The following is a 24,234-nucleotide window of genomic DNA, read 5'->3' on the forward strand; positions in this document are numbered from 1 at the left end:
CGACCTAGGATCCAGGAGACCGAGGTTAGATTCCTGGTCAGGGCACAGGCCCGGGTTGCGGGCTGCAGCTGATCAATGACTCTCTCATCATTGATGTTTCTACCTCTCTCTCTCTCCCTCTTCCTGCCTCTCTCTGAAATCAATAAAGATATGTTTAAAAAAATAAGAGAGAGAGTAAAGAACTCTTGCCAATAACTTCATTTTGGGTGAGTGGAATGAAGGCTCAGACCCCCAAATGCTTCTCATTCTCTCTAAACATATTTTGAATTAGTTTTGGTCTATTTATGCCTTACGAATGGATTTTCAGCACAGCGGGCATTCTGGTATCCTGCCTTCTGGCTTCCTGACCCCCTTTCCTCTTCTTCCCCAAGATACAGTCTAGGGAACCGGTTTTATATGTAACTGGATATAAATATAGATATACAGATATAGTTATAAACATACACAATACAGACATAAATGGATATATTGATGTGTATTTTAGTCATATATATATATATATATATATATATATATATATATATATATATATAACTTAATAATAACTGTCTCAACGTGTGTTCCATGCAGAATCCCAGGATTCAGCAGCTAAAAGCCTGGAAATACGCTGGTGCAGGAGTAAGGAGACAGCAGGAGCACTTGCCTCGTGACCGCAGGCAAGCCACAGAAACATCTTTAATCTTCTCTCTCGTAAAATGAGGATAAGCTACTAATTCCTGACTACCATGCAGGGCTGTCATGAGGAGTAAAACAAAATAATGCAAGTAAAAGTAAGTGTTTTGAAAAATGTAAAGTAGTATATAAATGGAAGATGCCATTATCTCCCATCAAAACCACCAGGGAACACATGCATTTTTCATCCTTACTGCTCACCGTAAACAAATCTGAACTCTAAAAATGAAATCAGCCCAAAGTAAAATGTTATGAATGACAATGAGTCACTTTTCACAACAAACAAATTGATTTCCCAAAGATGGTCCTTCCTGTTGCATGTAAAGGCCTATATCCTTCAATGCCCAGGTCCCCTGCTGTGACATTTGGTATAATTATGGCTGATCACATAGTTGCTTGGCTCTCCTCACTGTCAGAGCCTGAGGCCACTCAGTTTCCTCCCTATTACCATAGGGATATGCCAGATTTTATAGTAAATTGTGCTGTTCCCAAGGCATTTTCTTTAATTAATTAAAAAATAAAAGTAATTCTTTTCAAGGACGTGATCTAAAGCCTAAATCTTCGGGTTTGCCTGCAACTTCTCGTTCAAAAGTTGTGAATCTTTTATGATCATCATTTTTAATAAATATATCATTATTGATTTCAGAGAGAGGAAGGGAGAGGGAGAGAGACAGAGAAACCTCAATGATAAGAGAGTCATTGATGGGCTGCCTCCTGCTGGGGATCGAGCCCGAAACCCCGGCATGTGCCCTGACTGGGAATCAAACCACGATCTCCTGGATCCTAGGTCTATGCTCAACTGCTGAGCCACACCCAGCTGGGCTAATATCATAATTTTTAAGCAATGCTTTCAAACATCTAGATGGACTGAAAATTACCAGACACTCTACTTTTGCAAACAAGATCTAATTCCAGAAAAATAAAAATTGCTGCCAGATCCTCCATTAAGCCCTTAGGTTATTTCATTCAACCCTCAATACTAGCTATATTGTACCAATGTTAATTTTTGGTTCTTGATAATTAAGCTACGGTCATGTGAGATGTTAACAACAGGGGAAGTGGTGTGGGATATAAGGGAACTCTTTGCACTGTTTTTTTAACCATTCAATTTTTCTGTAAGTCTGAAATTAATTTAAAATAAAATAAAAATCTTACAAAATAGCATCCTATTCCCATGAGTCTGGACACAAAGCCTCTGAAATACTAATCATTTGTCTAAAGTCAATTATCTTTTCCATTAATTTATACCAGCAATTTATTCTAAAATATTTAAATAGCTTATTTATAAAAAATAAAAGATAATAACTATAGGTATTATAATTATTATAGGTATTATAATAATTTTTCAGCAGTAACCAAATGCCAGGAACTTGTCTTAAGAACTTGACATAGACCCAATGAATACCTACCTTAGCTCTATGATGTGGGTACCATGCTAATTTCCATTTCACATGAGAAAACTGAGATGCCAAGGACATTAGTAACTTGCTCAAGGTCACACATCTAGCAAGTGAGAAAATGAGGCTGATAGATGACATTCAAATGGTGAAGAGGAAACGCATAAACTCAACCTGGGAGCATGAAATGAATCCAGGAAGGAGGCAAATACAGCAGTTCAGATAACAGTACAGTTCTCCAAGTGTATTCAAAAAAAGCCAACCATATGACCAGGAGAGGGACAGGCATGCTCGACCTAGGCCTGGCCAGTTTCTCCTAAGGATACTCATACAGGACATGCTGATATGAACAATTTACAGCACATCACTCTCATGCCTTTGAAGAAATGACAATGTTTAATGAGGACGTGTCTTTTAATGACACACTATAGGCAGCTGATGTCACAGCAATAAACGATCCTGTGAAAACAGTTTTGTAGGTTGTCAATAGTATGTGCTCCAGGCACACAGCTCTCATCTTCCCTGACTTAATTCAGGTAAAGGTTTCAGAGTGTCAGGACTAATGTTGTTTCTCTCAGCTGCACTTGTGATAAATAATGAATGGAAATAATTTTGAGAGTGTGCTCCTGCCAAGTTCCTGAAGTCCAGGGTTCTACTTATCGCAAAGACTAACTCCCATATGCCTTCCTATTGGGAATAGGAAGGGAAAGTCACACTTCTCACACTTATCCTCTCACACCTCTGCGAACACCTTGTAAAGTGAGAAACCTCCCTCAATCAGGGAGATGACTGGCGCTTCAGGAAAGGTAAATTTCTATTTATTTGAAATCCAAAAGTTTCACTGGTAGCATGATCTTATCTAGCAGTTTGCTTCTAATTGCAACACATCCAAAGTATGTTGCAAATGCCCTTGTCTTAATTTTTATTAATTATTTTAAATTAATTAATTAATTAAAATCAATTATAAAATTAAACATAGACTTTTCTCAATAACTTTGAAAAGACTCTGGGCATCTCCTTGCCTGTAGCTTCCCATGAGGAGAAGGTCAGCCTGTGAGTTTCTATCTGGAGAAATCCCCCTGGGGATGACTGGAAATATGCAGGGCCATTTGGGGCTGACAACATGAGTAGCACACACAACTGACACTTTATGGGGAGAACCAGAAATGCTAAACATCCTCAAATGCAGGGAAAGCAAGAAGAATAGAGTTGTCCTACCCAAAATGGCAACAGAGGATCCACAGAGTCACCCTCCCTTACAGAATAATGTGGGGATTCCCACTACAGTGACCCTGAGAGGAGGCCTCCAGCCTCTGTCAAATGTGTTCAGTGGCAATGGGCTCATGATTCTGGTCACCTTTGTTAGACAGCTAAAATGGGACACGTATTCACATGTTAAGCCAAAATTTGTCATTTTCAAATTTCTACCTATTTGCCTTGTAGAATGATATGTCACAGGGAAATTGCTTCCTCTTCTCAATGAGTCACTAAGTATATTTTAATAAACTCTGATATAATATCAAGAACCACTTTTATGTATAGAATTTTCTTGCTTTTTACCAAACTTTCTCAACCTCATTTTCTGGTGTTTTTAGCAGTTCTGTCTTTGCATTTCTCCCAGTGGAAATGCCTCTACTATGAAGGAGTGAAAAGCTGCTTGTCCCTAAATAGCTATCTCCTACCTTCCCCTCTGTGGTTTCATGTTATCTCCTTTTTTAGAGAATCTCCTTCTATCTCTACTCCCAATCTAGTCTGATGAATAAACTCTATGCTGTTTAGCTGTCTGAATACAATCAAGGTCATAACTGAAGTTGCCAGGGAAAAGCAGATAACCACATACAATATATCTAACTCAAACGCGCTATGCGCCAGAAGGAAGCATGTATGGGTTTTATGTTTTCATTGTACCTGGTGATCTCTCTCTTGCTGTTCAGCTCCTACCAAGAAAGAAAGAAGTAAAATTCTTAATGTGCAGTTAGAAATGCGTTGCATTGTTTGGACCTACACCAGTCAGTTGTCAGTGGTTGCCTTTAATGTTGCAATAAGAGTAAATTTCAGGCCAAGTCTCATTTAAGGAAAAATAACATCTTAACTAATGAATGTCACTGCCTGGGTGTGAGACATGCTGTTGTTGGTGCCTGTGACATGCATTTGCTGAGATGCGTAAAGTAGAGCAAGCACTGGTTTGGAGTCCTAAGTCTGAAGTTTAAAATTCTGGTGGTAGAACTTACCAGTTGAGTGACTTTGGACTGTCAATGTCTCTGGCCTACCATGTCCTCATCAATAAGTTTGGAATAATAATTTCCAATTGGGCTGCTTGGCAAATCAGTTGAAATAACTATTTTAAGTTCTATAAATATTTATTGAGTACATTCAAATATACCATTGACTCTGGCATATCGTGCCAAGAATAAAATGATAAATGAGTCAAGGTCTCTGCCCTTGAGAAGTTAAGAGACAAATGAGAAAACAAACAAATGAGCAGATAATTTCAGTATAATGTGGTAATAACATTGATAACTGAATCACAAAGTGTTATGAGAACACAGAAGACAGGCGCTCTATTAGGGTGATTTCTGCAGCAGCTCATATAAATTCTGATAGAAACTGGCTTTTACAATAAGGAAATATATTGTTAAGCCAGGGGCTTAACAAAGTCTTCCAGGACCCAGAGTGTCTTTCCATCTCTGTCCTACTGTACAGGGCATCGCCTTCATTCCAAAGCCACATCACCTGTAGATCACACAACGAGTAATGGCAGCAACAGAAACAAATCCCTTCCTAGATCATGGACCTCTCCTCACCTCTAATTAGCTAAAATAGATTGAAACCCGACACATTTCTGGACCAATCATCTATAAAAGAAATTGAATTATCACAATTGACTGTGACAATTGACTGTAACATTCGAGATTCTAGTCCACCTTAAGAGAGGTAGAGTGAGAGTGGAGGGATTTTTTCTGAAGAACATCAATTCAAGATTTTAAAGAATAAATAAGAATTAGCTAAAGGAAGAAGAGGAGGAGGAGCATCTCAGAGAGGGGAACAACATGAACATGACTATGGAGGCAAATTCTGGAGGTAACAAGCAAAAGTAGCACTTCCTGTGAGCTGCTGACCTCCTTGGTGCTTGCTGGTGACTGAAATTTCCTACGGAGTAAGAGAGATATCAAGGTCTTAAGCTATCTCTAAATTAACTTTTGAAACATTTTTTCCTTTAGTTGATATTCCTTTGAAATAAAATGTAGGATTTTCTCCAAAAAATTTTTATTTCTACTTCTTAGATATCATCTCCATGGAGAATTATATAATTCTTTGGGCATTGCAGACACTCAATCAGTAAGTATGAGATGAACTGCATCAAATGTCCACTTAGACACACATAGGATGTCTAAAGAGAGGGAAACGTGGGGAGATGTTATGTCAGGAGTTATCAGCTAAAGGCCACATAAAACAGCCAAATACCACTTTAAAGTGAAGTTCAGAATGAGAAGACAAAAATATATCCCTGTGACTAATGCTGGAACTAACCCCTTCTAGCAACACCAGTAGACTACACAACGGGATAGGGAAACTCAGGGCATGTCCAAGAGGAAAGCTGAAAGTAATGACAAGAGTGACAATCTCAAGTTAACTCCCACTGAACGGTTGAGTTGACGACTTAGTCATATAAACTACATTTTGAAGAATGAGTATAATCTATGATTCATTTTGCATTTTGAATCACATGGAATGGGAACAGAAAATAGACTGCCCGGTGAAAATACCTGAAGAGATGGAAAAAGGAGACAGCCTTTTTCTAGGAGAGACACAGGCACATTCAGGAGGCAATTTCCTCTAAGCTATTTCTAAATGTTGAAATATGAAAAAAATCAAACTATACTTAGTCTGAGTGTGAAATACTGTTGGGGTAGTGATGTGAATACAGTGATTTGTCTAGGAACCTCCAGTAAAGAGAAAAAAAGGCAAAAGCTATTTTGTGATATCTAGGTATGTAGCAGAGTGGAAAGAGGAAGCATCTCAAAATACAATACCTCTTTATGGACAGAAAACATATAGCGAATATGTTTAAAGCCAGATTGCGGTACCTCTCCCTTCAGCATTTAAGTTACTTCACCAGTTTATGTCTGCTTCCCACCTTCCCCTCACACATAAATGTGGAAACTGATCAGAACAGGTCTCTATTTTCCTCTTCTGGATTCCCTCATCGCCAAACATTATTAAAGCTTCATCTTTAATTTCACTGCAAGACGTTTAAATGAAAGGGAATAGGGGACTTGGCTACAGGACGTCTCAAATTTAATCTCCTTTTTGGTCTGATTCCTGCAGCGTGAATAGCAGCCTTATCTTATTGGCACTTTCAACTGCAATGTCAGGTTATTTCAAAATGTAATACAACGTGTGTGTGTCATCACCACACTTCCTTCGGTAAGAACACTGACACCAAACTGCTACCAGCTGGTGGTCTGAAAAACAGAGCTTGCTGAAAATGAGAATTCTCTCCTCTAAACCTAAATAACTCATCTCGCATACTATGTGTCTTCAGCTTCTGTGAGAGTACACTATTGCTTTCCATTATTTGATCTTCTAGTAAGCCACCTAGGTAACAATAAAGAAATAAAAGAATATTTACTCCCTGCTTACTTCTGGAAAGACAGTAATATATTTCATAAATTTCAAGAATAACTTCCCCAGCAGGAAACCAGAAACAACATCAGATTACAGTCAATATTACTGTGTGTTCTAAGTTTAGACACATCTTTCTTTGTTCTAGCCTAATTTTGTTACGCACTAACACTATAATCTGCCCATAGGCCACCTACTGCCCAGAACAGTGTTTCTGGAAGTATGGTCCCTGACAGGACCAGTATCATGACTATCACTTAGGAACTTGTTAGAAACACAAATTCTTGAGCCCACCCCAGACTTACTGAATCAGAAACTCTGGAGTGGGGGCCAGAAATATTTGTTTCTATAATCCCTTTGGGTGTTCTGATACACCCTGTAGTTCAGAACCACTGATCCAGAACAAAGGAGACAGAGAAACATGTTCCCAAAACATTTCAGATTCAATTTACCCAAACAAATAATTCCCTTACCTTTCAAAAGAAGTTGATTCTCTTGTTCTTATCAAGAAACATCCAATACACTCTGGAATCCACCACAAAATGAAAATATGAATAAGCTAGTCCTCTCCTGAGGGTCATAAAATGACTCAATTGTTGGAAAACAAGACTCAAGAGGATGGTATAAATTACTGGCACTGCCTGACAAGAAAAAAGGGGGAAGAGTTCAATACTATTTTATGTTTCCAAACATAGGAGAGGGAAGTATATTGAAACCCTTCAGATACTACCAAATAATTGATAAATAGTGAGGGTTGTTCAAAATATTAAATGAGCTCTCATGAGAGACTGTATCATTTCTCCCCTGGAAAGAGATTCTCTAAATATTTTCATCAATATAGCATGAGTCAACTGGATCCTGCATCTCCTGGATACAGGAGTGGATCTGCTAAATAATTTCCAAGCATCCTTGTCTTAGTTTGAGTTCAACCATAATCAAACTGTGACAGAGTTTCTTGGGCAAATATTCATGGGAGAGTAATGCCAGGGAACCAGTGCAAAGTCAGGGAGTGAGGCAGAAAAGGGAAGGAGGCTGATAAAGGACTTGTGGTTTAATAACTCAGCACCGTTAAGTGGAGCTTCATCTCACCAGGGACTCTAGGAAAGAGTGAAGAACTTACACCTCAAGGTTATCCCACCTGAGGGACAAGGGAGTTGGTATTTATACATCAACTCTCAATCATTGGTTGGAGGCTGCTCCCTGGGACCTTCAATTCCCTGGCACTCCTGACTGCATACGTGGGCAGAAAAGACTGCAATGGCCAGAAAGATTCCTTAGGCAAAGAGATGCGGGTGGTATCAGTGGAATTTCAGGCTGGCATGCACAGATATATTAAATGGCTGAGGAGATCTGGGCAGGAAACAACAGTATGTGATATTCTGATTACCCCAAAAAGTTCTTTATCTGAATTTGCATTGCAAATAGAAAATGCATATCCATGTTTATTCTCCCCTCTTTTGTTTCTTCTGAATACTTAGGCAATATAATTCTAAGATTCCCTAACCTTATGCAAACATAAATGTAAGTTGATTTTCTCCTACTAAAAAAAAAACAAAACAAAACATTAATTGTATAACAAGAAAATGACACTTTCTTTTTAAAAATGTCTAGAAAAAGAGGTAAATGGAATGAAAGCAAGCAATTTACCAAATATAGAGTTCAAAATAACGGTTATAGGATGCTCAGGAAACTTAGCAAGAAGTGCAACGAAGAGATAGCAAACATAAAAAGAACATGGAAACCATAAAAAAGAACCAGTGAGAAATGAAGAATATAATACCTAAAATGAAGAATATACTACATTGAATCAACAGCAGGTTGGAAGAAGCAGTGGATCAAATCAGGAATTTGAAATACATGGTAGCAGAAAACACCTAATTAGAGCAGCAAATGATTAAAACATTTAATAAATGAGGATAATTTAAGAGACCTTTGGGACAATATGAAGTTTAACAACGTCCACATAATAGGGGTAAAGGAAGGAGAAAAGAGAGGGAAAGGGATCGAGAACCAATTTGATAAAATAATGACTGAAAAGTATCCTAACTTGGTGAAGAAAAAAGACATATAAGTCCAGGAAGCACAGAGAGTCCCAAAATAGATAAACCCAAAGAGGTCCACACCAAGACACATCATAATTTAAATACCAAAGATTAATGACAAAGAGGGAATCTTAAAAGCAGCAAGAAAAAGAGTTAGTTACCTACAAGGAAGCTCCCAAAACACTGTCAGCTGATTTCTCAACAAAAACATTTTAGGCCAAAAACATTTCATGGCATTAAATATTCAAAGTGCTAAAAAGCAGTTACCTACAATCTAGACTACTTTACCCAGCAAGGCTATCATTTAAAATTAAAGGTGAAATACAGAGCTTCTCAGACAAGTAAAAGCTAAAAGAGTCCATTACCATCAAACCAGAAATGTTAAAGGGTTTTCTTTAAAAAGAAGAAGAAGAACAGAGGAACATAGTTAAAAGAATAAAATAGCAATAAATACAAACACATCAATAATAACCTTAAATGTGAATGGCTTAAATGCTCCAATCAAAAGTCATAGTGTAGCTGAATGGATAAAACAAGAACCATATATATATGCTGTCTACAGGGGACCCACCTCAGAGTGAAAGATAAAGAGAGACTAAAAGTAAAGGGATTAAAAAAAAGATATTTCATGCAAATGGAAAGGGGGAAAAAAGCTGGGGTAGCAATAATTATATCTTACAAAATAGATGTTAAAACAAAGGCTATAGTAAGAGACAAAGAAGACCACTACATAATGATAAAGGGGGTATAACCATTGTAAACATTTATGCACTCCAACACAGGAGCATCTAAATACATAAAGCAAATCTTGAAAATAAAGGGAGAGATTCACAGGGATTTTAACTCCCCATTGACATCAATGGATAGATCTTCCAGAGAGAAAATCAACAAGGAAACTGCGGCCTTAAATGACACACTAGATCAGATAGACTTAATTGATATATTCAGCGCATTTCACCCCAAAGCAGCAGAATATACATTCTTTTCAAGTGCTCATGGAACATTTTCTAGGACAGGTCCCATGTTAGGACACAAGAAAAACCTCAATAAATTGAAGAAGATTAAAATCCTGTCAAGTATCTTGAAAGAGGACCTACAGATGGCCAATAGGCATGTGAAAAAAGGCTCAATGTCACCAATCATCAGAGAGACGCAAGTTAAAATCACAATGAGATATCACCTCATACCTGTCCCAATGGCCACCATCAACAAATCAACAAGGATGTGGAGAGAAGGGAACCCTCATGGACTGCTGGTGGGATTGCTGATCGGTGCCACACTGGGGAAAGCAGTATGGAGGTACTTCAAAAAACTAAAAATGGAGTTGCCTTATGACCCAGTGATACCACTTCTGGAAATATATCCAAAGAAACTCAAAACATCAATTTGAAAGAATATATGCAGCCCTATGTTCATTGCAGCATTATTTATAACAGCCAAGATTTGGAAGCAGCCCAAGTGCCCATCAGTAGATGAGTAGATAAAAAAGCTGTGGGACATTTACGCCATGGAATACTACACAGCTGCAAGAAAAGAAGAAAATCTTATCTTTTGTGACGGTATGGAGGGACCTGGAAAAAATTATGCTAAGTGGAATAAGCCAGTCAGAAAATGTTAAGTACCATATGATTTCACTTATACATATAACTAGTGAACAAAATAAACTAACAAACAAAATAGAAACAGACTTATAGATAGAGAACAGACTGACAGCTGTCAGAATGGAGGAGGGTTGGGGGGCTGGGTGACAAAGGTAAAGAGATTAAGCAAAAAATACTCATATATACAGACAACCGTATAGAGGGAAAAGAGGGTGAGGGGAGGTAGGAGAGAGTAAAGGGGGGATAAATGGTGATGGAAGGAGACATGAATTGGGGTGATGAACATATAAGGCAATATAAAGACGATGTGTTATAGAATTGTACACTAACACCTACATAATTTTATTAACCAATGTCCCCCCAGTAAATGTAATAAAAAATTTTATAAAGTCACTTTGGATTATGTTCACTTTCTTTTTTACTCTGTATTGGCAATATTTAAACTGCCTTGATTATACACTTACTACCCCTACTTTATCACTGTCGAGAATATATGTCATAAATAATAAGTAAATATATTATCCATTAAAAAATAAAAAAATAAAAGGTAAAAAAGATAAAAAACAAACAAGCAAATCAAAACAAAATTTCTGACTTTTTAAAGTCATAGATTCATCTGTTAATCAAAAATTTAATCCAACTCAAGTAAATAATTATTCTAGCATGCATTTCACCAGTTAAAATGATCCTTTAAAAGGTTCTTATTGTGTTAGAGCTTATAAGCATAGGCCATTTTAGTCAAGATTAAAGATCACATTTTTGGATTGTTCAAGGTTAATGATGCAAGGCAAGTATTCATAGAAAAGTGCCTCTGAAATAAAAAGCAAAGGCCCCTTAATGACAAGAAATCATTCCTCATGCTTTCTGTGTAAATGAATGGGAAGGTCTAGTGCAATTGTGAGAAATAAGAAACCTGCTACACAAGGGACATTGCACCAGCTCAGAGCTCGACCCCATGTACCTGTTAACATGTGAACATTCTTCCTGATGTATTATACTCTTTGCCAGTGTGGGCATTTGCTTTGTACAACTGCAGAATTTTTACTGGATATTCTCTGAATAAAGATGTTTGGTGAAATATACAGACACTTGTTTTTTTTTCAAGACAGCCTATTTAGCAAATAATGGAGCAAAGTATGTGGTGAGTATCTGGGTTTGGCTGCTCCAGCAGGCAGTCTGGTGTTTATCCAATGACCCTGTGGTATAACCTACTTTGGGTTGTGGATACATAAAAGATGGTAAATAGTGGTCACTTGTCAGCCACTGGAATGCTATCCACTGCCTTGTTATTATGGGGATTTTCCCAATCTGCTCTGGGAAGATGTCACATAGTGGTAAACCTTTAACAATTGGCAGGGAAACCTAGCAACAATGAACCAGTTACATGTTGGAGAACAAAATTTAAAATACAATGAATTAACTTGATAATACAAAGGAGAGATATGCCGGGCTAGCAGTTGGCAGCAGACTCCATTTACTTTCAAATGCCTCCTTTGAAAAATAGGAAACACAACTGTCAATGAGACAAGAAAAACCTATGTATACTTTATACTCAGTAAACTTCTATTGACCCATACTAATGATAAGATGTACACAGGTGAGAAATCAAAGCTGATCCTCCAAAGTATTAGAAACCAGTTTCCAAATCACAATACTCATTCATGTAATCTATTAGACGAATTTCTCCCTGAAATAAATATCACTGACTAATGACTAACCAACTAGCCAATTGTTTGCCACAATCACAGCCTGGGTGAGAAATAAGAACTTCAGTGAGACTGATTGGACAGTATTACTAATAAATCAATGTAGTGAGTGGGTCAAAGTGTATCTACAGAGATAGCTGTAGGAATTCACAGACACCTACTTGAATCTTAGGTTGTCCAAAGTAGATCACATTCTTGAACTAACCCACAAGTCTTAGGTATATCAAATTGCTATTTCCAGTTACTTCCTGGCTTTGGTGTATTTCTGAAATTTCCAAGTTAAGTCTAAATGACTTTCTGTGAAGGAAAATATATCTTCCTAGTGGCTCAATTAATGCCCAACAAAACACTGCCAAAGTCCTACAGAATCTTGATCACAGCTATGTGGAAACCTCTTTGCTCCACAGTCTGAATGGAATATGGAAGTTTTGCAAGGAGTGAGTCAATATGCGCAAGCCTGAAAATAAGGGACAAAGCAAGTTACCTTGCAAATGATAACAAGCGTCAACTCTGACTAGATCTAATATCAGGTTGTTTTTTTGAAAAATTCAAAATTAAGACACTTCTTTTGGTCTTATCTATTTAGCTTTGAATAATTCTTAAATAAAAAGCTTATGAAACAACTCAGCTCAGAGTGATGAAACGACAACTACCAAATGTTGTAAGAAAATTAATCATAGGAAACTTATTTTACACACACACACACACACATATATGTGTGTGTGTATATATATACATATATATATACACAAAACTTTTGTCTCCAAGCATTTTTATGAGTGTTCTGTAAGGTCCTGCAGCTATGGAAAGACTATAATAATATGTGGAGAGTCAAACAAAAAACACTTTTCTGCAAAACTTCTATCATCAGTCATCCCGAATCTTATAGAAGCTGCACTGTGGAAACTGCAACCAGACCACATTTTCAGTTTCTCACTGGACAAAAGGCTGCTTCAGCTATCAGGAGGCCAGCATGTTTTCATAACCATGACCATGGCTGTTGCTCCACCAATGATGGAGTCATCCAAGTACTTAAAAACCACAAAGAATTCATGAAACTGATATGAATCAGCAGTAATTCCCACTTCTCCCCATAGAAACTGAGCATGAGATCAACACTGAAAATTAGTCATTTCATAGGAAAATCAATAAAACTCTAGAACATCTGTAGAAAAGTAAAGTAAAAAGGATTCTGCACCCAATTTCAATGTGTGGGTATGGGTGTAGGGGTGGGGGGTTTCTCACACAACACCAAGTAATTCTCCAACACCAGCTGATTGTCCTACAATTCAACTCAATTCTGACACTGCCTACCTGAAGACAGCCATCACATTCCACAGTCCCACAGGACTACCCTCCACCTCAGACACCCATCACAAGCCCAAGTTGTTACCTGTGATTCTGAACAACTGGCTATAAATCAGAGGTTCCCGAGGCCCCTCCCTTGGGTTCCATTAATTTGCTAGAGCAGCTCACAGAACTCAGGAAAGCTGTTTTACTTACTAGGTTGCTGGTTTATTATGAAAGGAGATAACTCAGGAACAGCCAGCTGGAAGAGATGCATAAGGAAAGGTTTGGGAAAGGGTGTGGAGCTTCCATTTGCCATCCTCCCCAAATCTCCAAGTATTCACCAAACCCTATAAAAATGGGTTTTCTTGGAGGGTTTATTACATAGGCATGATTAATTAAATCATTGGCCATTGGTGATGGATTCAACCTCCAGCCCCTTTCCCCTCCCTGAAAATCAGGGGGTGAAACAGAAAGTTCAACCACTCTTCATGGTTGGCTCCTCTGACAACAAGCCCTCATTCTTATATGGTTTCCAAAAGTCAACTAACTAACATAAACCCAGTTGTGGTGGGAAGGGGCTTGTTATGAAGAGACCAAATTTAATAATAAAAGGTGCTTGTTTCCATTGCTCTTATCACTCAGGAAATTCCAAGGATTTTAGGAGCTCTGTGCCAGAAGCTCCAAAGATCAAATGTAGATCTCTAATTTTAAATCTGAATGTAACACTCTGCAATACTATAGAAGGCACAGCACGAAATGTGAAAGAAGTCCCAAGCCTTAATGGACATTATATACCATGACGAGCTTTCAATACCTGCTGTGAAATGACAAAGCATGACAGTCATTTGTTATTGCTTCTCAACCAAACAAATGATCTTGTTTCTACAACTGGAGGTTGGGAGGAAGAAGTATGGTTATTCTAACCCTCTTTATGATTTCCATTTATAAAAGAATGCTCTGTGTGCTATTCCCCCAGGACAGAGAACTGTAATAAATGCGCACTACAAGTAAAATATGCTTATAGCTTATTTCCAATGGTTATGTGCCAGGCACCTCACTAGTCACTTTTATATGACTAGTCTAACTCACATTCTGAGAGTGAGTGGTAGGTTTTGTTATCCCCACTTTTCAGCAGAATGAAAGGACGCTTCCACAGTTAAATAGTTTACCTGAAATCCTCTAGCAGACGAGGAACTGATTTGAACTTCCAACCTGGCTGACTCAGAGCCTGTCTTAAGCCCTGGTTCTAAATCTCTATACTACTCTTCCAGAATTCAAATGAAAGCAATACAAAAGTGATCTTATTTGCCTCTGTTAATAAATTGCACATACGTTACCATAATTCATAAATTATTTGGTAAAATTAGAAGCTACCATTTGTTTTAAATATTTAGTCAAAAAGGACTGGGCTAGTACAATCTGTTGTTGCCCTCTATTTAATTAAACAACCACCTGGTTTCAGAGGTTACCAATTATATCACTTGAAAATACATATATTTGTCTAATTACAGCAATAATAAAAAGTAAGGATTGAGGAAGAGGGGGAGGAAAAAACAAAGGAGGAAGGAAATAAGGAACTGAAGGAGAAAAGAGGAGGAAGGGAGGGAAAAGGAAGGGAGGGAGAGAGAGACAGAGAAAGAGAGAGAGAGAGAGAGAGAGAGAGAGAGAGAGAGAGAGAGAGAGAGGGAGAAAGAGAAAGAGAGAGAAGGGTGGGGAAGCAAGAAAGGAAACAAGGAAATGCACTGCTGAGTGTCAAGCCCCTGTAGATGTCAATATCCATTCTGAATCCACTCTGAATCTCCTTCTATTCTATGGATTACTGCATCCCATAAATCAAAACATTTCAGTCCACACACCAAGAGCATTACAAATGGCACTTCTCATGGCAGAGCTGATTAATAGACATACTCAATGTTCTTCCAAGAGACTGAATATTTTTTAACTGTAGGATAAAGGTTTGAAATGCCACTTTTCTCATTTCCATGTGACTTACATATTTTCTAAATCACATTTCATTTCAAATAACCATTGCACTACAAGCTTGATGATAAAGAAAAGACATCATTATTAATAGTTTTGTAAATCTTGACAACTTATATTTTTAAATGGTTCTTTAGAAATGTTAGTGTTATGTCTAGAACTGATTCCAGTCTAATGCTATATAAATGAAAAGATGTAGCTTAGTACTTTTTTCAGGAGTGGCAGTATTGAAATCCTTACAAAGTAGTATTTGTTAATGATATATAAAAGCATGTTACATATCAGCCTCCAAAAATCAGCAAATAAAATTTGTTTTTTACAGATAAGCTGAAGACTATCCAGGCAATTTCTGCATCCTACGTCTTGATAAATTAAAAACTTCAGAGAAATCTCCAGGTTCACTGTATTGCATTCAGGCAGAATCAAATGGTGTTCAGGGAGTATGTGGCCCTATAGTAAGTCAAGGCAGCTGACTGCACAATGTGGCACTTGAATTAAACATATTCGAGGGTAGAAAAGACTATTTCTCCCCCACAGGAAATTAACCTGTTAGAGAGTGGGGATGTTTCATTGGGTAGATACCACTTAGAAAATATTTGTGATTGTTTGCATCTTACCTCGGTCATTCTGGCAAACAGCCTTCAGGATGCGATGTCCTGGGCCACATTTCCCATGATCGGGGATACAGATCCCTTCAGAGGCCAGCCATCGGTAACACATTGGATCCTCACAGGGAACAGATTCGACCAAATGAGGGCAATGTCCTGCAGGCCCCGTGGATTCCATGAGGACATGGCGCCGTCTCATTCTAAATCCTAAACACAGAAGAAGAAGAGTTCCACAGGGTGCTGTCCTTAACCAACAAAGGAAACAAGCAGCAGCGAGTAAAGAGGCGATGCTTTCATTTGAATACCTGTAGCTCTAAAACATGTATCATTCTGATGTGTTTTCTTTTACGCGAAATGGGAAAGATAAGAAGATGAAAGGACAGAAGTAAATGAAAATAACTAGAGCAGGAAATCTGTCTTCCAAAGATTACAACCTAGAACGTGGAGAGGTCAGACACAATCAAAAGCAATAATAAGTAGCATGTGTCCAATGGTATCAATAAACAAGTAAAAATGAATGAGCACTTACAGAAACTGCCTAAGCACAGATAAATCCAGGTATTCTTTCTGCTGTAGTTTTTGACATTCTTGTTAGTCTGTATTAAATCAAAATATATCTACACTTTGGCATATCCTTGATGCCTGAGCACTTACAGCTTCATGCCCTGAGATTTTCAGGTCAGCCTGCCCAGTACCTCTTTGGATCTGCACTCCCCATCCTGGCTAAACATGGTTCCCTGGGCTATCACTCAGTTAAACGAGAAAGTACTGTGAAACTAGGGCACACAGTCCCACCACAATTAATATACAAATGAATCTTACATGCTACAAACCTCCAGAGTCACACACTTATTCTCACAGGAGCCAAGCAGGTACAAATTGAGGGAAATGGGTAAACCATAAGACTATAGGGCCTGGTGGGGTCTGTGGTGATATGGAGGATTGTCTTGCTCTAAAATGGGTGGCTATTCTTCACCTTCCATTGACTGTGGCTATGGGGGAATATGGACTCATTTTTGTCAAATCTTCCAATTTTGTCTAAGAAGCCAGAAATATAAGTTATATTTTGTTCTTATATGAAATTTCTCTAATTTTAAATGATAGAAACTAATAAAACATGTTAAAAAGCAAAGTGAGCTAAAGAAAAGTGACTAGGAGCTAGATAAATCCCTTTTGTCTGACTTTTATATCTGTGCTCCTTGTGATGTATCACTTCTGAAGGCTATGCCTACCTCCCATGGATCTCCAATTTTATGTTCCCTTCTTTAATATACAAAATTCAATCAACTGATTCAATTATTTTAATTCATTTAAAAAATAAAACCAATCTTATTGCATGGTAACATTTTAAGAAATTATTATTCATTTATGCCTTGGGGTAAGTAAAAAAAAAAAAAAAGAGTCTTTAATAGGAAGATAGCATGAAAACACTGAATTTCCAGAGTGTGAGTTAGATACCCAGTCACCCTTTCAACAAGAGGACACGTTAGGAAGCATGAGGGGTAACAAAGCCACGCTTGTCTCTCCCACAGGTTTTCCTGGGAAGTGCCTATTATTCCACCAACAGTAATGAAATGAAAAGAATACAAAGCTCAAGGTGCAGGTGGTAAAGACTGGCTCCTCTTAGAGGGCACAGCCAAGGAGGCAGAACAAACTGGCACATGGTTTTAGGCCACAAGAGGGAGCCAAGCTTCTTAGAATATTACTGCAGGGCTGGGCAAGTATTTTAAGCAGTTGTAACTGCTATATTTGGGTTTTCTTGGTCTAGGGTTAGCCTAAGAGCCTCCCTTTAAATGAGACTCTTAGACTCTTACTTTAAGGATCAGCCCCTGGTGGGAAGGCATCAGTCGGCCAATCAGAGATCACATTCCCAAGGCATTGAAAAGATCACAGTCAGGGGTGATTAAAACAACAGAAGGCTTCTGCCTGCTTTATAACTCCAAGTCTATATTATTAATGTGTCAAAATAAAACCCAGGGAAGGGTTCAGCTCCCTTCCTGGGTTTGAGTAGAGATGCCTGAAACACACAGAGCTCTAAACTATACTTAAACATCAAACTACAATTACCTTTGAGCGCTCACTGCCACACACTTGGGATGACCTCTGTTCTTACATGTAATTCTCATATGCCTATAATTTATTGTCTGTGTTTGAGATTGTTTAGTTTATATCTTTGAGTAGGACACGGCATGGGTCTGCATGATTTACGGTGTTTGACAACCGGCTCAGAAATTGAGCAGTCTTTACTGAGGGACTACGGGTGTCCTGTACCTAGACCTGAATGCCATTGAGGGGCTCGTGCCGTTTTCCTCTATAAATCAAGCTGCATCCATCCCACCGTAAATCTATAGATTGCAGCTCCTCGTCAATAAATTCTTTCAGTCTTTCCTCAGTGCTGCCCTTGTCCTGACTCTAACTAGGTTCAAATCATAGCACAAAGCTCAGCATAAAACAAGAACCTTGCGTTCTCGTTAGCACTTCGCTTTAATCGCGCATCGGTGCTCACGCCGGCAGCAGGCCTCGGGCTTCCCCGGCGCCCCCGTTCTGAAGGATACCCCGCAGCCAAGGCCATGGCTGGGGCCGGCCAGCCGCTCGCTCTCGTTTACTAAATTTCACATTAATCGGGTAGCATCGTTCCGTAAACGTTAACTGCTATATGTAGATCACTATAATGTGCTGTGGGAAGCCACAGGAGGAACAGGAACATAAATCGACCCTTCCTAGAGAACGCAGTCCGGCGGGGGAAAGGCACGCACATTAATTAAGCATCTCCCCAACACCAAGACTGTGACAGCCACTTACTTACATTACCCCAAATTAATAAATCATCAAAACGGTTTCATCACTGACTCTTCTCATTTTACATATTTAAAAACTAAGGCTGGAAGATACTTTATTGCTTCGCCGAAGGCTCATTACTCATGAAATGGATGTGTGTGAAATTCAGCCGAGGTCTTTCTGAGTCGTTACCTCCTCGCAGGAAAGGATTCGAGTCAGCTCTTGTGGGCGAGGTGCCCCAGACCCACTTCATCCAGTGGATCTGACAGGTACATGGATCATCTCTTTAAACTGAAGGTGTACAGTGTAGAGAGTGGACTTTCAGCCCCTGGATAGCAGGAAGGAGTTGTAATAATCACTCCGTGTCCACAGATTCAGCTCACCTTGAGTGAAGCTAACACTCGCAGGGTTTTAATTTTTCTATGAACCTAAGGATTTAGTGTATAGTCTACTAGCTTAGTGTATATTCTACTGGAGATCGTTAGAAAAAGAGAGTGAATTGTGGAGAGAAAAGAACAACAAATAGCAGGGGGGTCAATGTTTTTTACCTGAAGCCATGCACAAATGAAAAGAGGCTTCGGTGGGTATATCCCCGTCTGAGGACTGTATTTCTTCATGAGCTAGTGACCCAGACGTGTTCAAGTAGCTCTGATGAAGCTACCCCTGGCCGATGCTGTTTCTCTACACTAACTCCATTGGGACAGGCTTGGAGCGAGGTCCCGCAGGAGGACTGAAGATAACAGAGTTTATTCCACCTTAAACATTTCATCTGCGCTTATCTCCATCAGTCTTGGACGTATTAACAGCTCTGAGTCAAAGAAGCTGAGCAGATTAAATCTTTATTCCAACTCTAGAACTCAAACCACCATCAGGGTACCATTTTATAGCGTCATTATTCATTTACACCCTGTTTTGAATACAGAAAAGAAGAAGATGCATTTATAGGGTGATCGTGAGTGTGAGAACTCAATTCTTGGAATGAAAAGCAGGCAGGACCCTGCACCAGCCTCAACACACCAGGCACAGAAAAAAGGGGGAAAACAAAACTGTCTCTTACTATACGTATTACCTGGGATGAAGCAAAATGGTGTTATATGCTTCTCGTTGAAGGTGGACTGAGCTAGCACATGAGCACAGAAAATGGAAAATTTCCCCGTTATTACTACATATGATCTAAAACATGTATTTCCCTACTTTAATGTGTTATCTAACTTGCTTTGTTTCAGAGCATAAAAGACTGTCTTTGCAAAGATAGTCATGGCTTTTCCATTTCAAAACGCCTTTTCCTATGGAGGCTTTTAGGACACTAGGTGCTGTGACTGGGGGGCAGTTCTGCATGGGAGCGAGATGGGATTCCTGGCATCCTACCACCTAAGCAGTTATCTACTGAGACACCATATCCAGGGGTCCCCATCATTTCCTCTCAGAACAACCTCTGTGAGCAAGTTGGCCTTTCAAATATAAACCAACAAAAACGCATGTCTATATATCAACAATACTTTCAAAAAGCGTATTGCACCTATACAGAGAGTTCATCCACCAGCAATTTTTCAGGTTATTTCTCTTTCATGAATCTCTAATTACACCTCTCTGGGAACGCATCGAAAATAAAGCAATGAGTGATCAAACCTGACCCGACTTAAGACCCTCCGAAAGGTGTTCTAGCTTCACTTGACAAGTACCAGCCTGCCCGGCACTGCTGTCCTTGTCCGCCTGTCACAGACCAGGCGGGAGGGGCGAGGTCTGAGCACAGCAGCTGCTTCCGAACGCCCCCCGCGTGGCTGACGGACACAGGCCCCGCTCCGGACCGAATGGCATCTGCCTGAGAATAACAGCCACAGGAGGATAACTTCTACACGAACCACTAGAAAAGAAAGCATTTAATGCTTTCTTATCCATTTCTACTATTTTTTAAAAATGTGAGCAAAAGAAACGTACTAAAGTTATAACACAGTGGCTCAGAAAAGATACTGAGGAGAAAAACGTAATCACCTCCAGGTTTCCACATTTATTTTCTTGCTGTTGTTGTTTGCTTGTTTTCCCTCAAATCCTCCACCAGATAGAGAGATAGAGATAGAGATAGAGATTAGGGATAGATAGAGGTAGAGATGATAGATAGAGATAGAGATAGAGATAGAGATAGAGATAGAGATAGAGATAGAGATAGAGATAGAGATAGAGATGATAGAGATAGAGATAGAGATAGAGATAGAGATAGAGATAGAGATAGAGATAGAGATAGAGATAGAGAGAGATAGAGAGAGAGAGAGAGAGAGAGAGAGAGATAGAGATAGAGATAGAGATAGAGATAGAGATAGATAGAGATGATAGAGAGAGATGATAGAGATAGAGATAGGCATAGAGACATATATAATCTATGAAAGAATGAATGTCTTAGATTTCTGCTAGTGGGTCCACTGCATTTCTTTAGGGTGCAGAATTCAAATGTGAAGCTAAACCCCCCACCTTACACCCAGAGCCCGTCTATGTTTATGCATCAGCCTGTGGCCCCAGCCTCCGTGGGCTCCTAAACCACATCTAGTTTGTGCCAGTCAGTGACTGTGGCGGGACCCATGGTAGCACCATGAGACAGACTGAGACTGAAAGGCTCTCACCTCATGTTCACAAGTCAGTAGAAATAACAAGAAGATTACCTTCTGTCGCTGTAACACGCTTGGACTCCTGGTAGGCACAGAATCATTTCCCCAGAGGAAAAACTCCATTCTTTACTCATCCCAAAAGGGATTACAGGCAGGTGATCCTGGCAGGTTTTAGCAAGACCTTAAAAATCAAAATTCTCTCTGCTCTAGGGAAGCATTTATAAAATAGCAAACTCCCAGACCTGAATAATAATCATTATACTTATACTCTCTCCTGCCTGCAATTACTCAGTGCCTAAAGCAGGTCATTTAGCCTCAGTATGGGCTCTATAAAACAGAGACTAATGCTTTTCAATCCCAGCCTGCCCCTAAACTCTGCAGGAGGCTGTGGTGACACTCAGGTGAGAACTTCTACTGTTTCTACCCTTTCCTTTGAAAAATGTATTGTTTGGGGCACAAAGTACACACCCCTGTCACTTGGTGCTCTCAAGCTGTTCTTGGCACACCCTCCCTTCCCCTCACACTGCAGTCTATTTTCCCTCTCCCTCCAGGGGCAATGCACTGGTGCAAAGGGGCATCTCGGACCCCACCCATCTCATACGTCAGCTCAGTGATTGGCTCTCAAGGTTAACTGTTCCCACTGGCCATTTGGTGCACAGGGATTCTCTGCTGACCTTAGGGATAATCCTGTGTCTTGATTCAATCTTATTTAGGCTTATGGAGGAAATCACTAAGGAAGACGCATGTTTGAGAAACACTCAACGGAGGAGACAGAAATCCAGGTCCTATTGCTGACGTGGCCATTATAAAATCACTATGGGATTTAGGACAAATTGCTTTACTTCTCCACACTTTTGTTTTGGCATTTTATGAAGTGTTGTATCCTTGCTGAACCTAAATGCTGATACAGAGTTGGGCAGTTAATTAGTTTCCTGGGGCTGCCAAAACAAAGTTTCCTGGGTGATGTTAAGCAATAGAAACTATCTCACAGTTCTGGAAGCTAGAAACACACAACCAAGGTGTCAGTGGAGCCACGCTTGCTCTGAAAGCTCTAGGGAAGGACTGCTCGCACACCTCTCCTAGCTCTTGGTGGGTCTCGACAATCCCTGCACTCCTTGGCTTGTGGAGGTATCAGTGCAATGTCTGTCCCTGCCTTTACATGGCCTTCTCCTGCATCTTCTGTGTCTGTCTCTACATATGGTTCTCTCCTCTGTGTGCTTCTCTCTGCCCAAACTTCCCTCTTTGTATAAGGACATCAGGCATTGGATTAGGGACACCCCTAATCACATAGGACCTTATTTTAACTTGATTACATCTGCAATACCCTATTTCCAGGTGAGGTCACATTCAAGTATAGTGTGGGCTAGCACTGAATGTATCATTTTGGAGTACACAATTCAACCCACAGCAGGTGCTGTCTAGTGAAGAATGGACCAGGGTATATTTGCAGGAGTTGACCTCTACAATAGGGGAATAGGGGCCAATGAGCAAAGAGTTTGGCAGATGGAGGGGCCAAAATGTTGTGAGTGTCCCAACTGAGCTCCATGGACCAGTTCTGAGTTATGTGGAATAGCTTTTTGTGAAAATTTGGGCTCAAGTGACAAAAATTACAGCACAGAATTGGGGGGTGGGGAAGATTGAATTTCTGTAGAGACTCTATGGCCCAGAGTAAAGGAGACAAGGCATTTAATAAACATCTATTAAGTCTGGCCAGAGCATTGCTTCCACTGTTTTGTAGTATCAGCACCTCATATTTCCTGGAGGGAGTTGCTTCTCTCCCACTTTTAATCTGGAAGGGTTGGATGGAGCTATCCCTTGGGGGGACCTGGCCCCTCCAGCCCCACCAGAGCAACTGGGTCAGAGAAGAGCACGTGACACATATCAGCCAATGAGATTCAGTTCTGGGACTATTAGGAAAAACATTTCTTTCTACTTTATTTACTATCTAAAACGGAAATTACTTTTTTTTTTTATGGTGAGAATTTTAAGATCTACTCTCAGCAACTTTCAAGCACACAATACAGTATTAACTGTAGTCAGAATGCTATACGTTAGAGCCTCAGAACACAGTCACTTTATAATTGGAAGTCTGTGTCCTTTCATTATCATCTCCCTATTTCCCCTGCCCCCCAGCTCCTGGCAGCCATTATTCTACTCTCGGTTTCATGAATTCAGTATTTTTGTTTTGTTTTAAGACTCCACATAGAAGGGAGATCAAACAGTATTTGTCTTTCTCTGTCTGACATTTCACTTTGCATAATGCTTTTAAGGTTCATCCATGTTATCACAAATGGCAGGATTTCCTTCTTTTTATGGCTAAATAACATTCCTTTGTGGGTGAATGTGTATTTATATATTTATATGTGTGTGTATATAGGCATACATCACATTTTATTTAACCATTCATTTGTCAACAGACACTTAGGTTGTTTCCATGTCCTGACTATTGTGAATAACACTGTAATGAAAAAGGGTGGGGTGGGGGGTGTAGATACAGTAGCTCTTTTTTCTTTTTTTTAAATATGTCTTTATTGATTTCAGAGAGAGGAAGGGAGAGGGAGAGAGAGAGAGATAGAAACATCAAGGATGAGAGAGTCATTGATCGGCTGCCTCCTGCACGCCCCCGACTGGGGATCGAGCCCGCAACCCGGGCCTGTGCCCTGACCCGGAATCGAACTGCGATCTCCTGGATCCTAGGTCGATGCTCAACCGCTGAGCCACGCCCAGCCGGGCGATACAGTAGATCTTAAAACTTCTTACCACAGACACACATGCACACACACACACACACACACACACACGGTAACTATGTGAGGTAATGGATGTGTTAATTAACCTTATTGTGGTAATCCCTTGGCAATGTTTATGCATATCAAATCGTCATGTTGTAAACCCTAAAATTACACAATGTTATATGTCAATTAAATCCCAATA

General features: G+C 39.5%; 1 protein-coding gene across 1 annotated transcript in view; it reads right to left on the reverse strand.

Moving 5' to 3' along the window:
• The window catches only part of THSD7B (thrombospondin type 1 domain containing 7B), a gene marked incomplete at its 5' end in the record, with an annotated part of 630,914 nt that overhangs the window by 384,456 nt on the left and 222,224 nt on the right, over positions 1-24,234 (reverse strand). The window contains one exon of the mRNA XM_081142191.1: positions 15,932-16,129. Within this exon, the coding sequence (XP_080998317.1) occupies positions 15,932-16,129 (198 nt within the window). The remainder of the gene's footprint in view (positions 1-15,931; positions 16,130-24,234) is intronic.

The sequence above is a fragment of the Miniopterus schreibersii genome (assembly GCF_964146895.1).
Source record: "Miniopterus schreibersii genome assembly, chromosome: 7".
Classification (NCBI taxonomy): Eukaryota; Metazoa; Chordata; class Mammalia; order Chiroptera; family Miniopteridae; genus Miniopterus; species Miniopterus schreibersii.